At 55.8% G+C, this 14,288-nt stretch overlaps 1 protein-coding gene across 1 annotated transcript; it reads left to right on the forward strand.

The window, feature by feature from the left end:
• Positions 1-6,768: 6,768 nt before the first annotated feature.
• Positions 6,769-10,877, forward strand: NPM3 (nucleophosmin/nucleoplasmin 3). Its single transcript, XM_064514133.1, has 6 exons — positions 6,769-6,901; positions 8,060-8,145; positions 8,712-8,831; positions 9,533-9,626; positions 10,029-10,145; positions 10,295-10,877. Exons 1-5 carry the CDS (start codon positions 6,868-6,870, stop codon positions 10,127-10,129), a joined length of 435 nt encoding a protein of 144 aa, XP_064370203.1. The 5' UTR covers positions 6,769-6,867; the 3' UTR covers positions 10,130-10,145; positions 10,295-10,877.
• The last annotated feature ends 3,411 nt before the right edge of the window (positions 10,878-14,288 follow it).

Genomic DNA, 14,288 nt, shown 5'->3' on the forward strand with positions numbered 1-14,288 from the left:
CTTGTCATAGGTGGGCATGTAGTGACCCTTCAGAAATACTCTTCTCCCTACCCCCGAAAGAAAATCTTGATTGGAGTTGCAGTCACTTTTCTTGTTGGCCCATATGTGAGTAGCACTAGTCAAAAGGTGATCTTCGATGTCTGGTGAAGCCCATGTGAACTCTGCAGCAACACTCATTTCCCCTCTCGCACCCTTCCATTCTTGCCAACTGCTGGGTTTAAAGGGCCACTGGAACTTGGAACAGCCAGCTGACAGAAGTGAGAAGTATTTTGAGGGATGGTCATATAGTGTGTAAAGGGGTAAACATGGTAGCTCCACAGTCTGACCTCAGCTGTACAGCCACAGAAGCTCAGGAGTATTTAACTGAAAAAGCTGAGCACTTGAATAGCTAAAGCAAGTAGCCTCCTGCTTAGAATAGTTATAGCCAGGGAAGATGGATGGATTAGGCTCAATAAAAGCACCTCTTTCCTAAATTCCGTGCACGAAATCGGCTTTAACATCCATCCACCTGCTGTAGAAGTGCGTTGGTTATGCAATTCAGAAGCTTTTATTGGCCTTCCTAACCCAGTAAACATGCCCTGTGCTAAAATAATAGCTTTTCTTCACAAAATCATAAATAAGTTACATGCTGTGGTTCTTGTATTGTTGAAACTTACTTCATAAAGCTACAACAGAAATGGCAATATGCCTTGGCCGTGTCAAAAGCAAGTCAGCTGCAAAAACTGGAAGGTCTTGGCTCACACCCTTTCTCCAAGGTGTGCTGCATAGCATAAAGAAACATAAGCATGCAAAAGAGACTGAGAATATGGGGAGGCTGTTTTGATTAAATGCAGCAGCCACAACCCTTGAGGGAACTTGCAGTACTGAAGAAGAGAGATGTGGTGAGCAAGGGAAGTGCTTGGAAATTGAGATAAATGTTCTTCAATTGGTTTGGTGATTAATTGAGACTTTCCCATCTTGGTAAGTATGGGCAGACAGAAGCCTCATCAATGGAGGAAATCTTCTAAAAAATCAGTGACTATAACTATATTTAATAGGATGTGCTCTGCTCCTTGTCATGAGAGCAGAATGTTCTGCTCTGTTAGGATTGAGCATATGTGAGAAATCTGTGTCTCCAGGGATGTCCAAGAACTCGCAAGCTGATCTGTGGTGCAATAGAGTAACTACAGTGTCCTGCTGGAAGGAAATGGCTTTTTGTCAGAAGATCAAAGATACTAAAATGCTCTTAAAGCTCTTAAAATTCATTTTGGAAGGGACCCTGGATGATCATCTAGTTCAGCCTCGTGTTCAAAGCCGCATCAGCACTGAATTCAAATCAGGTTGCTGTGGGCTGTGTATGGTCAGCTCTTTTGAAAACCTCCAAAATCAGAGGTACTACTTGTTGCCTGATTGTTTTCATGGGGAAAACGTTTTTCCTTGCATCCAGTCAGAGCCTGTTTTGACCATTATCTTATCCTTTTGCTGAGCCCCTCAGTAAAGAGCCTGGCTCCATCTTTGTTACCACTTCTTGGGGGGGGACCTAGCAGCAGCCTTCTAATACCTTAGCCTTCTCTTCTCCAGGCTAAACAAGCATATTTCCCTCAGCTTCTCCTTGCAGGCCACTCTCTGGACGAACTTCCTCAATTTTATCAATGTTTTTTGTGTACCTGAGAGGGAGGGAGGTGTCTAAAAGTAGATAAAAGATTCCACATGCAGTCTGACAGGTGCCTAGTGAAAACAAATAACTTCTGATCTTTTGGGTTATGTTCTTGTTAATGTGACTGATGATGCTGTTGGCTTTCATGGCTGGCAGGGTGCACTGCTGGCTTGTGTTGAGCAGGAGTTCTAGTATGGACCATGAGGATCTCCACTTCCACCAGGCTCCAATTGGAATAGGAACCATGAGTCACTACACCTTGTGCCTGACAATCTAGCCAGTTTTTTCAGCCATCTGGTAGTCCACCCATCTAGACTGTAAGGTCTCAACTTGGATATAAGAATGTTGTATCAAAAACCTTGCTAAAGGCGAGGAGCACAGTCATTGCTCTCCCCCTCCACTGCAGATTTAGTTATTTCGTCACAGAAGAAAATCAGGTTGGTCAAGCAAGATTTACCTATGGAAGATCTATGCTGGCTATTACCAGTCACCACCTTCATGTGCCTAGAAATGGCTTCCCAGAGGAGTTGCTCCATGCTTTTCTTGGGGACAAAAGGGAGGACTAGCCTGCAGTGTCATGGATTTTTTCCCCTTTTTGCAATTGGGCATAAAACTTGCTATTCTCCAGTCATCAGAGACCTCCCTGATGTTTGTGACCTTTCATAGATTTTAAGGGCTGGCCTCACAGTGATGGTGGCCAGCTCTCCCAGCATCCTTTTATGCATCCTGTGGACTTGTACAGGTTGAGGTTTCTCAAGTTCTGACTTGATCCTCCTCCACTGGAATTTCCTCTCCTTGAACACTGCTTCTGGGCACAGAGGCCCCAGAGACCTTAGCAGTGAAAATGGAGCCAAAGAAATCTCCCTTAGCCTTACCTGTGCCTGTCATGAAATCACCTAGCACGTTCAGTAGTCTGTCCAGTTCCCTTCCCCAGTCTTTTCCCCAAAACTGCTCTGACACTGCAAATATTGTTTGAAAATATCTGTCTTGGAATGAAGAAAAATGCCAGCCTTTAGACTCAGATGAGAGCTGTGAAGCTTTGCTGTACAACCAGCTGCAGTGATTTCAGACATTACTGCCCTCTGGCTGTTTGTTATAACAATCTTGCTGAGCTTCCTGGCTCTTAAAAAGATAGCAAATCTCCAGCCTCTACTGGTCAGTCCTCTCCCTTCATTAATGGTTTAAGTGAAGATGCTGGTGTCAACCAGAGCAGTTGATGCTCAGGCTTGTGTTTTGTGTTGCCTGTGTTGTTCCTGCTAACTTCTGAGCGATACAGTGGTTTTTTAACCACTGTGGTTGTCAGAGCCCTGATGTGTACTGTCCCAGCTTGGTTAAATGCAAAGGTGAAAGGGACTTTCCATTGAAAACAGGTGTTGCCAGACTAATCTGACCCATGAGCTCTTTGCTACAGTCTGTCATCGGTAGCCAAGGGAGTTACTCTGAGGAAGTAGGAAAAAAAAAAACCTGCCACTGTTTGCTGTGGAATAAATAGGTGTACAAAAGCTGCTAGAGATATTGCTTTTGGCCCTGGTGTGTACCTTCAGAATAGTTAGGCTTTGTCTAGTTAAGTAAACTGGTTGGGGGGTTGTGATTTTTCACATAGTCTATTGTGCTAGTTTAATCCTATGTGAACACTTCTGTTGACTTAGAGAGTTGTTCATGGACAAGAACAAGTTCTGCATATGGAGTTAGCATAGACAGTTTAAGTTAATCCCCTGCATGCATTTTGTGACTTTCAGGACAAGGAGGGCAGGCTGTGAGCAGGGACAGGGAACTGGCAGCTGCCAAAGACAAACAGCTCTGTTCAAGCTCTTGGGCTGTCCTGGTGATGCCTAAGCTAAGCTGTGCTGGAGGAAGGCAAAGCTTTGTGCTCCAAATGCTGGGAGGTTGGTGGCTCCCTCAGGGAAATGGGTGTCTGCTCTGAGGCATGTTGGAGTGGCAGGTAAGTAGGAAGTGTAGTCCTTGCAAGGAGCTTCATGACCAAGTGATGATTTTGGGGGCAGATGGAGTAGATGTTCTTCTATTTCAAGGATTATTTGCTGCAAGCAGCAGCAAATAGGCCCTTTCAAGGGCTCAAGTGCTTCTAGCATGGAGACCCAAAGAGCTTGGATAATCCCCACCAGGTGAGTTTTCTAGTAGAAGGACTTCAGTTACCTCTAAGTCATGATCTTAGTACTTTCCGAAGTAATTAAATTCTGTGTATCCCTAGTCCCAGGAACAATAAATATCTAAAGCCAAAAATAACGGTAAGGCAGCTGGTTTTGTGCCTAAGTTTTAGAGCTGTTTGTGTAAAAAAAAAACAAACAAACAAACAAAAAAAAAACAAAAAAAAAAAGAAAAGAAATCATTCCCTTTCTGGAGAATAGCTTGTTACATTCTGGGTTTTTCAGTGGCGGTGGAGTTCTAGTTTATAGTGGCAAACAGTCAAGAATAAAAGGAAATAAAAAATATTATTTTCGGTCAGAACCTGTTTTCATCTGTGGTTAAAGGAATGCATCTGGTGCGGGTTAGCGGTTGCAGTCAATGTTTGCAGACAAGAGGATGACTGTGGAAAAGAGTTAGAGTAGCAGCTGGGGAATAGCCTTTAAATTAGAGGTGAAGCAACAGAGCTGTGTTATGTTCCCTCTTTTGTGGGAAGTGGCATGAGAGGGAACAAGGGTGTAGCGTGAACTCCTTCAGGTGACGCAAGCTGTGAGGAAGGAGGCTCTCACGGACCTGATGGGAAAATTTGGATAGTAGAGCTTGGGAGGGGAGGGGAGCTGCAAAAAAACCAAAAAAAAAAAAAACCAAAAAAAAACTTTTTGTGAGGGAGTCAATCTTGACTGGTGTGGGATGGTAAGAGTGAAATGCAGAACTTTTTGCATTGAGATGTTGCTGAAGATGGTCGTAACTGCGTTTTTAAAAGTACTGGATGTTAATCTAGACAATTAGAATAACCGGCATGCTCAGAAGGAAGAGTGGACCGTCCATTTCAAGGCTTAAGATGTGCTTTGATTGTCGAGGATTGAATTCTCTGCTTTTTTCCTCACTGTGCACTGACAGGACACGCAGGATTGCCTCTTCTTGTGCCCATTGCCTTCTCCTGTAGACCTACAGTACAGAGCAGGTAAGGCTTTTGCTGTAAGGGGTCAACCGTTCAGCTGGCACTGTGGCTGTGTTATGGAGAAAATGTACTGGGGACTACAAGGGTCTTAGTTTCACATCATGCCTGAATGATGGTCCTGAAAGGCTGCAAAACACTGAGATTTGGGAATTGCTGTCCCAGATAGAAGTCCCACTGCATTCCAGTTTTTCCCACAGTATCTTGGTCTCTGGGGCTTAAATGGTTGCTATATCTGTCTCTTGTTGACTGTTTTCGGTGTGGAGAGGAAAAGGGATATATATATATATATTCAGTTCATATATTCATATATATATATATTTCAGTTTGTAGGATTCCTGCTGGGAGAATGATGCTTTAGAAATGCAAATGCATTTTAGGAGCAGCTTGAAGCATAGCGCTTATGTTAGCAAGTATCATAATCTGCAAGGTCGGTACCGCAAAGTGCTCTTGGGGGGTTCGAGAAGAACAACCCCAGCTGCTCTGTGTCTGCAGGTCTGAAGTGCTTCCACTTGCCTTCTCAGCACCAGGCAATTTGGAAGTTTTTATAGATATAAGTGTCTCTGTTCCTGCTGCATCCTGTCTTGCAGATGGGGTCAGGCTTTTCCTACCCTTTGGTGTGTCCTGGGCATAGCAGCTGGGCTTAGCAGCTTGATGGTAGATGGGTTTAGGTAGCTACTAAGGGGTGCATGCGGTGTTTCTTTCCCTTACAATTCTCATCTCAGCCTGGGAGACAAGTTTGTGGACTCTGGGAACTTTTCCTTTAAGGGAACGTAAAGCTAAAATTGGCTCTCTTGCCCCCTTTGCTTCGGGGTGCGAGGCTGCAGACAGCGCGTGTGCATCAGGCATTGCAGCTGGCCAGATGGCTGCGGCGAGCAGCTACTGCAGACGCAAACGAGTTTGCAGACATCCTAGGTCCTCTTGTATAACCATCAGGGAGTGAACTCCAGTCCTTTTCTGGGACCAGGTCGGGCTCTTCATACCTCTTCAGTCATGTTGTTGTTGAATTGGCTCCAGCTGGAAGAAAAGGACTGGCTGGCTGGTGGAGTCCTGCTCTGCCGGGGAGCGGAGCCGGCTTCCAGCCAGGAGCGCGGGGCGAGCTCACCTCCCCCCCCGCCGAGAGGGCTCCGTTTCAGTGCAGCCGTGTGTCCTCCCCGCCGAGGCGAGGACCGGGAGGCTTCCCTGTCTGCTTTGAGAGGCAGCTCCGGCTTTGTGCTCCCTGCTGCTCCGAAGCAGAGTATCGCCTTCCCTTTTCACAGACTGGAAAGACTCATGTACCTCAGTCCCCCGGCTCTGAGATCAAGCCGTTCTTGTCCAACACTTAAAGGAACAGAGACAAGCCAGTCCCTCCCTCCATGCTGCTGTGCCCGTTATCCCCTGCTAAGCTAATGATACCCCCGTTATCTCCCCAGCTTTCTGCTGTCCTGGCTATGCCTCTGCCCTCTGTATCCTCCTCGGTGTCAGCGAAGGGTGTACACCGGAGCCTGGGGATGCCCATGCGAAGGGCGATACGTGGGCTGTGGGGAGGAACCGCAGTTGTTGGTGCGCCGCGGCCCGGCGCAGACTGCAGCGTGGTCGGTAAAGGCCTTGCCCTGCTCCGCTCGGGAGCCTGCAGAAGCTCTCGCTTGGCTGGAAGCCCAGGCCGGGAAGGAGACCTGCAGGTAAAGGCTGCAGTGGTGTCTTTCATCTCCAGGGTGGCTTTTGGGCTGCTCACCATCCTCGGCAATCTCGGATCCTCTCCCCTTCCCGTGTTCCCCCCCCTCAGAGAATCTTCTGAGGGATGAGGCCAGTTACCAGGAAAAGCCATCAGGATCCCGCTGGGGTAATAACCCTTCCGGCCTTATTGCAAGGAAACAAAATACGATAAATATGACATTTCGCCAGCTACCCCCGCCTCCCCCCCAGTACAGCTGCTAAATCAAGCGAGACCAACTTGGCGGAGCCGCCCGGGGGAGGGGGCCCGGAGCGGCGGCGGAGGTAGCACCGCTTGCTTTCGGCATCCCCGGGCGGGGCGGGCCGGGGGAGCGGCGGCCGGGGCGGGCCGGCGGCCTGGGGGGGGCGGGCCGGGGCGGTGCGATGCGGCTCCCTCCCTCCCTCCTTCCTTCCCTCCCTCCCTTCGCCGCGCCGCCTCATGGAGCCGCACGGGCCCGGCAGCGTCCTCTTCGGTGAGCGGCCCCGAGCGGGGGGACGGGGGCCTGGGCAGGGGGTGGAGAGACACGTACGTGTGTGTGTGTGTGGGGGGGGACAGAACTGGGGCAGGAGAGACACGTGTGTGGGGGATAACAGAGAGACGGGGCAGGAGAGACACGTGGGGGGGGGGCAGGAGAGAGAGACATGGGGGGAGACGCGTGGGGCGCAGTAGGGACACATGGGGGGGGTAAAGGAGAGACCTGGGGGCTATTAAGAGAAAACATGGGAGATTGGAGAGAGACACGTGGGAGCGGGGTATTAGAGAGCCCGGGGGGGCGGGTAACGGAGATCTAGGGGGCCGGGTGCGGGGGGAGCGGCCCGCGGGGGCGGCTCTGCAGGGAGCCACGTGGGGCCCCGCGGCTTCACGTGGGGCCGGGGCGGGGGGGCTGCGGCGGCAGCGGGGCTCGGAGCCGCCGCCGCTCCGGTGCGTGCGCCGGCAGCGGGGCCGCCCCGTCCCCTCCCCCGGGGAGGGGTCACTGCTGCGCTGCTGAACCCCCTGCGACACGTGGCCCTGCCCGGCTCCCAACCGCGTGTGCACCTATTCCCGGCTGCTTGCAACCCGGAGCACCGCGGCCGGCGCAGCACGGCACACGTGTGCTGAAAAAGCGAAGCAGCGCAACCCCCGGGGGCTTTTTTGCCCCTGGATTTCGTTCCTTGCCGCGCCGAGCAGAAGGCAGGAGCGGGGCGGGGAAGCGGGCCTGCCCCGGGCGGCGTGGGCCGGGGCCGGTACCTCCCCTCCCCTCGCAGCCGCCACGTCTGGTGCGGCGGGGCTCAGGTCTGCGTTTTTCCTGTCTGCTTCGCGCTGGTGATTCATCCTGCAGCGAGCAAACACACCCAGGGCGTTTTGCCTCTCTCTTTTAGCTACATCCCGCTGAATCCCGATCAGTAGAGCAGAAGATATAGTTTAGCGTTGGCCTTGTTCTCGTAGTACCAGTTCTGGGTAGATAGCACTTTGGGGCACTTCACCCTGCGTGCCCTGGTCTGAGGCTGCTGCTGAGCATTAGAAAGACGTGTGTTTTGGGGGATGCCATGTGCTTGCATGCCCGGGCTGGGACTCGCCTGGGAGCCCTGCGTCTGTGGCTCTTTCGGGCCATGTAGCTGTTACTTCAGCTTCTCCGATCTTCTGTTCCCAGGCTGTGAGCTGACTGGCAGTACCAAATCCTACACGTTTAAGGTGGACGAGGAGGATGACTCCAACCACATTTTGGCTCTGTCTGTGGTAAGGGAGATGAGGATTAGCTGCGCTCGTCCTCTTGGCAGGCAGCCCACGGCCTCGCGCCTCCTTGCCAGGCTCGCTCCCCCTTGGCTGGAGGGCCGGACCCTGTGCTGAGGCCTCTGCGCTGGCTGCCCCGAGGGGAGGGTGCAGGGTTGGTGCTTTGGTTGCTGTTCGTTTATTTCCTGGCTCTCTCTGGGGGTTGCTGTCCTGGGAATGTAGGAGCTGCCAGCACAGATCAACGGAAAATGCAGCCCAGGTGCTATCTCCCGAGGCAACTGCAGGAACCCAGGTGGAAAAGGCCCAGAGCCCCGCAGCAGGCAGTAAAGGGATAACTGCTGCAGGGAGGGATTTCGTGCTCTCTCCAGGAATTAGCCGTCAGCCTGGGCCTTTGTGCAACAGGAGTTCATGTCCTGTGTCTTGCCATTGTATGTAGCAGCATCCGCACACAGTCCTTGCACAGCAGCTGGGCTGGTAGCCTTGCTGTGGGTCACTTGTCCCAAGGAGAGCCCCAGCTGTCCCTGCTGCGTTCCCTAGGAGGGCAGTAATTCCCAGTCTCTGCTCCCTCCCAGGTCTGCCTCACGGACGGTGCCAAGGACGAGTGCAACGTGGTGGAGGTTGTTGGGCGAAACCATGAGAACCAGGAGATCGCTGTGCCTGTGGCAAATCTGAGGTTGTCGTGCCAGCCCTTGGTAAGAGGATGTCTAGAGGACTCGAGCAGGGATGGCTGCAGGGGACTGCACATCTCTGGATGTTTGTAGACCTTTCCCCTCGGATCCTGACCATGAGCTAGTCTGCATTTCCCTGGGAAATGCCCAGAGCTAGCCGTGGCCTGGCTGCAGGTGCCCCCAGAGCCTCCCGGGCTGTGCACACGCTGCTGCTGAGCTCTGTGGGGTTGGTCCTGGCTCCAGGTCTCCCCCCAGCCCCTGCATCCTGTGGGGCAGCCTCATAGGACTGAAGCGCAGCACCCCGCCTTCTCTGCGATGCCTGTTCACCTTTGACGGTGGCAGCAATGCAGCTCTGTGGCTTGTGCAGAAGATTCGTCTTCCCAAATGTTTGCATGGAGGACGGACACAAGCATTTTTGGTGGATAGTGGTTGTGTAGTGGGGGCTGGGGATAGGATGTGCAGAGAGGCACAGTCTGGGCTTGGTGGGGGGGCAACATGCTCTGTCTTCTCTCCTCAGTCTCTATGCAGACAATTCAGAGACCAAATTGAGCCCTTGCTCCCTTCCCTGCTCCTGCGGTTACTGCAGGGTGCCAGCACCCTTGCCACCCCTCTTTCTGCCCAAGCTGAGGCTGTATTTAACTGGGCTGAGCACCCTGCCAGGTGGTGAGGGGCATTCTGGTTTTTGCCTCTGCCACTAACAGCTCCTTCTCTCTGTCTCTTTGCAGCTAAGTCTGGACAACTTCCAGCTGCAGCCTCCGGTGACCTTTCGCCTGGCAGCGGGCTCTGGCCCCGTGCATCTTGCCGGCTGGCACCAGATCAGTAAGGACCTGTGTGTGGGGAGGTGCTTGGGAGGAGTGAGGGGTGTGGAGGGGCTTCCTCCAGCGCTGACGCCCGTGGGGATGCCCCCTTTCCCTGGGGAGACCAGGGGAGATGCACCCTGGTGCTGCTCAGCACATGTGCTCAGTGCCTCCTCCAGCAGTGACCCTCTGTGCTGGTTTTCCGGGGACCATCTCCCTGGTGTTGAGCCTTGCCCAGGAAAAGGATCTGGATGACCCACGCTGTCTCCTCTTCCCATGCCTTTCCGTCACCATTCCCATCTGAGACCTCCCTCCAGCTGGGACATGGCCTACTGCCCACGAGCTCTTTGGGCTGCTCTGCTCTTCGAGGGTCTTGGGGGCAAACTGTATTTGCAAAAGTGGGTAACAGTTATCTGTGTCCCAGCGCACAGGGAAGATTCCTCCTTTGAGGAGGAGGAGGAAGACATGTCCGATGAGGAGATTGCTCCTGTGATGCCAGCCAAGAAGCAGAGAGGGAAGCAGTAACTGGTCTCGTGGCAAGGTGAGGGGCTGGGCAGCCCTGGAAGGACCATCCTGGTGATGCCCTGTGGGAAGTGCCATGGGTGGAAGCTGTCCTACTGCGAGGTGGTGGTGTGGAGAGGGCACCGCTGCAGGAGGCTGCTGGTCTCAGTCTGGTTCTTCCTTCCCCAGGTACTTCCTGGGACTCCTCGTTGGATGGCTTTTACCTCGGACACCTCTTGCCAGGACCTCAAATTTTGCTGCTTTCTGCTGTAACTTTTTTGGGGGTGAGGGGCAGGAGCTTCTCCCAGCACTGGGGTGGCCCCTCTCCCACAGCCCTAGAAAGTTGATCCCAAAACGGGGTTGGTGCTGCTGGTATCTCCCCCCTCTGCTATCTCTGCTGTGCGAGTCAGGGATGGCCTCCACATCCCTTCTCCTGTGCCTTTTTGCTGTCCTGGACCTCTGCTCTGTGCACCCCTGTCCTCCTGGCTCTGCAATGCCTGGCCCTGGCCCTTTCCCCAGGGGCTGGATGTACAGCCAGAGGTGGGGAGTAGTTTCACTGAGATTTTCAGATGTTTGCTTTCCTTTACACACAGCTTGATGGTTTTTACATAGTCAGAAGTGTTATGTGAAACCAGGGCCCAGGCTGCATCCTCACATGCAGGGTGGTGGGGTGGGGGCTCATGGTCTCTCCGTGATTTGGGGGAAGGCACTGGGTCAAAATGCTTTGTAAAGAATGGTTTTTACACTTTGAATAAAGGTCTCTCAGGTGCCAGCTGCAGAGTGGGGGTCACTGCTGACCGGCACGTTCCTCCCACGCTCGCTGCAGTAGGAGATGCTCCACGGTGTCTGGACCCCTGACACTTGCCTCCTTTGGTCCCTTGAAGATGCTGCAGACACGCTGCCTGCTGAGCTCACTGGGGAGGCCCAGGGTCTCCTCTCTCTCCCCTGTGAGCCATGTGTGCTGGCGCACCATGACCCAGCTCAGCACTGCACCTAGGGTGTGAGGGAAGGGGCAGAGCTGCAGTGGCTGCGCTGGGCAGGGACCCAGCTCCATGTGTGCTCCGGTGACCCAGCTGTTAGCAACGCCCCTCTCTGGGCCGCATCCATCCTGGTGCTGTGGAGCAGCCTGTATTGGTGCTCAAAGAGGTGAATCCCACTCCTCACTTGGTCCTTGCCCTGGCCACATGCTGCAGAGCAGGAGAAACACCAGAAGCTGCAGGGGACGGGGCAGGTTTGAGCTCTGGCCTCTCCAGGGCCTACCCCATGTCTGGGCACCCAGGGCTGCACTTCGCATCCTCAGGGGCTGATCAACCTGCTGGGCCTGTCCTCAGCGTGTCTCCAGCAGCGTCCCTGGCCTGTGGGTCACTGTCTGTGCTGGCCCTCCTTGTTTGTGACACTGGCTGTTGTCCCCGAGAAACACCATGTACTGCCCAGCCCTGCAGGCCTTGTTGGTGCCCTGGGACAGCGAGTGCCTCGGGCCGCGTGGACTCCTGTGGGAGATCCTCCGGGGTCGATCCTTGGCTCTGACTGTCCTGGGTTGCAAGTGGGGCTGTTTCTCTCAGGCAGCCTGTGCTCATCCTCTCCACATGCTGTTCCCCACCATCTCCTTCTGCAGCCCTTGCTCAGCCCTGCCTGCACGGAGGGGGCTCCGATGCCCCATCCTGCCCTCCTGCGCCCTAAGGGAATGGGCAGCAGGAGCAGTCCTGGTTTAGCAAAGGGGAAAGGGCTGTTCCCAGCCCAGCATGATGGTGCTGTGCTGTGGGGACTGTGGCTGGTGTTGATCGGGACACATCAGAGGACAAAGCAGCGCCAGACCGGAGGGGCTAAGCGGCATGCTTGTGTGTGGCATCCTGCCACCCTCCTGCAGCGCAGGCAGAAGATCCCTGGAGGCAGCCCTGGCCCTGCTCCAGGGGTCTGCAAAGAGGCGGTGGGGGTTTCCCTGCTACCTCCGAGGGGACCTGGGGGGGCATGAGCACCCAGCCAGGCCCTGGCCAGGAGCTGCGAGGCTCAGCTGGGGCGCAGGGCGCTCGGTGGCCGGCGGGTCCCTCCTTGGGGACCGCTAGATGGCAGGCGGAGAGCGCGGTGGCCCTGCGCCCCCGGCTCCCGCGGCCTGGCCCTTGCGGAGGGACCGCGGGTCCCGCCGGCTGCTGGCTTCTCTCCTGGCCTGCGCCCGCCGCGCTGCCTGTCCCTGCCGGGCCGGTCGCGGGGACCTTGGATCCTGCTCCGAGGGGAGCAGGGAGCTCCCCCGCCCCGACCTGCCCAGCACAGGCTTTCGAGAAGGCGTTTCAGGGCCGGCCGGTCCCCAGCTCCGCTGCAGGGGTGCCGGGGGAGAGGAGCAGCCGGGGGATGCCCCACGCAGGCATAAGCCCCCCAGATGGGGCAGGGGGTGCGTATGGGGGGGGATTGGTGCTGCTGGGCCCCTTTCCCAGCGACTCGGGCAGGTTTTGTCCCCCGCTTTCCCACCCATGTCACTGCCTTGCTGCGCCCGGCTCTGGGGGAAGACGAGTGCCGTGCTGGCAGGCGGCTGGGGGGTCCACGCTCGCACACAGCGCTTAATGGGGCAGGATGGGATTACAGGGGTCACGCTAGGTGAGCAGCTTCCTTCGCCGAACTGATGGTATCAAAGCAGGTGCCCCCGGCTGCAAATACCTTGGGCAAACAAACAGGGCTGGCTGAGAGCAGGTGAGTGCGGGCATGGGCGGGCTGGGGGCAGGAGGCTCCCCATGCGTGGGGGCGCAGCGTGGGGGTCCCGGCGCGGGCGCTGCCTTCTTTCGCATTAGTCGCTGGCCCTGAGCAGCACCCCTAGTCTGGGGCTCGGCTGGCTGCCTCCAGCGGGTCCCAGGGGATGCTCTGATTTGGGAGGTCATGTCTGGGCTGTGTTTTAAGGGAACAGAAAGGCCTCAGTGGGGTGCTGGCTCTGTGGCTGCTGCTGCTACCTGTCCCAGTGCCCCTGGAAGGAGCCTGTCTTCTTTGGCTGCTGCCCATGAGGGCTTTTGGGGTGATTTTTCTCGGCATCACTGCCTTCCTCCTGGCCTCCCTTGGGCTCTGCAGGGATGGGGAGTTGCTCTGCTGAGCGTGGCCAGGCAGCAGCTTTCCTGGCAATGCCCCAGCCCATCCTGCCCGGATGATTTTCCATCGCTGTGGCTAAAAATGCCGTGCCAGGACGGCCAGAGAGGCACAGCTGTGAATCATGCTGTAGGTGGGGCTGGTCCCCTGCGCCTTGAGCTCGCTGTCTGCTTCCCACGTATGAAATGGGGCAATGCTGCTCCTCTCCAAGGATCCGAGCGGTGGCTGAACACAGACCCTGGCTACGGAGGGCTGTCCTGGGAGGTGGCAGCGTCCCTGGCTATCCTGGGCTGCAGCAGCATCTCTGGGAGGCAGGTGGGTCCCTGCTGGCAGGGGGCTCCCAGACTGCCCCTTCCCTTGGCTTTCAGGGCACAGGTTTGGGGCCAGCTCGGTGTGAGAGGAGGGCTTGCTGCCTTCGCCCTGCCGAAGCGGCTCGCTGGGAGAAGCTGCCGTGGCTGGTGATGGCCCGTGCTCGGGGCTGAGAGCTGCTCGGTGTGAGGAGCCTTGGCAGCGGCAGCGGGGCCAGCAGGGACTGCTGAGCCCACGTGGGGCTGGGGACAGCCCCAGGGACGTGGGAGAGGGGCCAGCAGAGCGATCTCCAGCCAGACCCACCGTGCGAGGTGGATGTGATGAATGTCCACTTCTCTGCAATGCTAACTGACCGTGCTCCCCCGCTCTGTCCTGCCAGGCAGCGGGCACAGGTATCTGCCATTGCTGAAGCCTTAACACTCGAGGCTGGTGCTCGCGGCGCTGAGCCTGGCCACGCTGCGGCCCAGCGAGGCAGCAGGGCCACCAACTGCACCGCAGAAGAAGGGGCTCCTTCAGCTTTCAGCTACCCAGCTGATGTGGGGGCTGGCTGCTCCTGGCTGTGCATCCCGGGATGCTTGGGGAGGTCACCCACAGCCGCGCTCTGCTCCCGAGGGCTGCGGGCTGCGATAGCTGGTCAGTGTGTCTGCTGGCAGCGGGGCTGTGTGTCCCCGGCTTCGCAGTGCTGTCCAAAACATGTGAGGGGGTTTTCTCTGCAGAGGCACTGCTAGGACATCTGTGGCAGCGGCGGCTCGGCAGCACGTGCTGGGCAGCTGCGGGGCGATGCCCAGGGAAGCTGGCGCACAGCTTG

Source organism: Dromaius novaehollandiae, chromosome 6, assembly GCF_036370855.1.
Source record: "Dromaius novaehollandiae isolate bDroNov1 chromosome 6, bDroNov1.hap1, whole genome shotgun sequence".
Classification (NCBI taxonomy): Eukaryota; Metazoa; Chordata; class Aves; order Casuariiformes; family Dromaiidae; genus Dromaius; species Dromaius novaehollandiae.